The sequence below is a fragment of the Galeopterus variegatus genome, unplaced genomic scaffold, assembly GCF_000696425.1.
Source record: "Galeopterus variegatus unplaced genomic scaffold, G_variegatus-3.0.2 Scaffold622, whole genome shotgun sequence".
Lineage (NCBI taxonomy): Eukaryota > Metazoa > Chordata > Mammalia > Dermoptera > Cynocephalidae > Galeopterus > Galeopterus variegatus.
Window position 1 is genome coordinate 58,648 of NW_007726733.1, and position 1,232 is coordinate 59,879.

At 50.7% G+C, this 1,232-nt stretch overlaps 1 protein-coding gene across 1 annotated transcript in view; it reads right to left on the minus strand.

Moving 5' to 3' along the window:
- The window catches only part of LOC103588845 (glyceraldehyde-3-phosphate dehydrogenase-like), a 1,834-nt gene extending 891 nt beyond the window's left edge, over positions 1-943 (minus strand). The window contains exon 1 of the mRNA XM_008570660.1: positions 223-943. Within this exon, the coding sequence (XP_008568882.1) occupies positions 223-873 (651 nt within the window). The 5' untranslated portion in view covers positions 874-943. The remainder of the gene's footprint in view (positions 1-222) is intronic.
- Positions 944-1,232: the final 289 nt, after the last annotated feature.

Below are 1,232 nucleotides of genomic sequence, written 5' to 3' on the forward strand. Positions count from 1 at the left end.
CACCAGTAGATGCAGGGATGATGTTCTGGAGAGCCCCACAGCCATCACACCACAGTTTCCCGGAGGGGCCATCCAACATCTTCTGGGAGGCAGTGATGGTGTGGACTGTGGTCATGAGTCCCTCCACGTCTCCAGACGGCAGGACAGATCCACGACCGACACATTGGCAGTGGGGACACAGAAGGCCATGCCAGTGAGCTTCCCATTCAACTGAGGCATGACCTTGCCCACAGCCTTGGCAGCACCAGTAGATGCAGGGATGATGTTCTGGAGAGCCCCACAGCCATCACACCACAGTTTCCCAGAGGGGCCATCCAACATCTTCTGGGAGGCAGTGATGGTGTGGACTGTGGTCATGAGTCCCTCCACGATGCCAAAATTGTCATGGATAACCTTGGCCAGGGGGGCTAAGCAGTTAGTGGTGCAGGAGACATTGCTGATAATTGTGTGGGTATTTTTGTAGGTCTCATGGTTCACATCCATCATGAACATGGGGGCGTCAGCAGAAGGGGCAGAGATGATGAACCTTTTGGCTTCACCCTTCAAGTGAGCCCCAGCCTTCTCCAAGGTAGTGAAGATACCAGTGGACCCCACAACATATTCAGCACTAGCATCACCCCATTTGATGCTCATGGGATCTCGCTCCTGGAAGATGGTGGTGGCCTTCCCATTGACAATAAGCTTCCTGTTCTCTGCCTTGACTGTGCCATGGAACTTGCCATGGGTGGAATCATACTGGAACACGTAGACCATGTAGTTGAGGTCAATGAAGGGGTCATTGATGGCGACAATATCCACTTTGCCAGAATTAAAAGCAGCCCTGGTGAGTAGGTGCCCAATACGGCTAAACCTGTTTACTCTGATCTTCACCATTGTGTCTAGGGGATGCTGCTGGCACTGTGCAAAAGGATGCAGCTACCTGGAACTGGGAGGAGCAGAGAGCCCTGAGGGCTTTTACAGAAGAGGAAAGTCCATCTCTCTCTCTCTGCTTCCACCATCTTGCAATGTGAGACCGCTGGGTTGCTGTTGCCACCACCCGATGGACTTTGAACTTCCCAGCTTCAGAAACTGTAGGCAATAAATTTCATTTTCTTTATAAATTACCCAGTCTCAGGTATTCTATTATAGCAACACAAAATGGACTAATACATGGGTGGAATGGTAAGGGGTACTGGGCAGAGTAACTATGAGGATGTTTAACTTAGAAAAGAGAAACCCGATGAAGGGCTGCT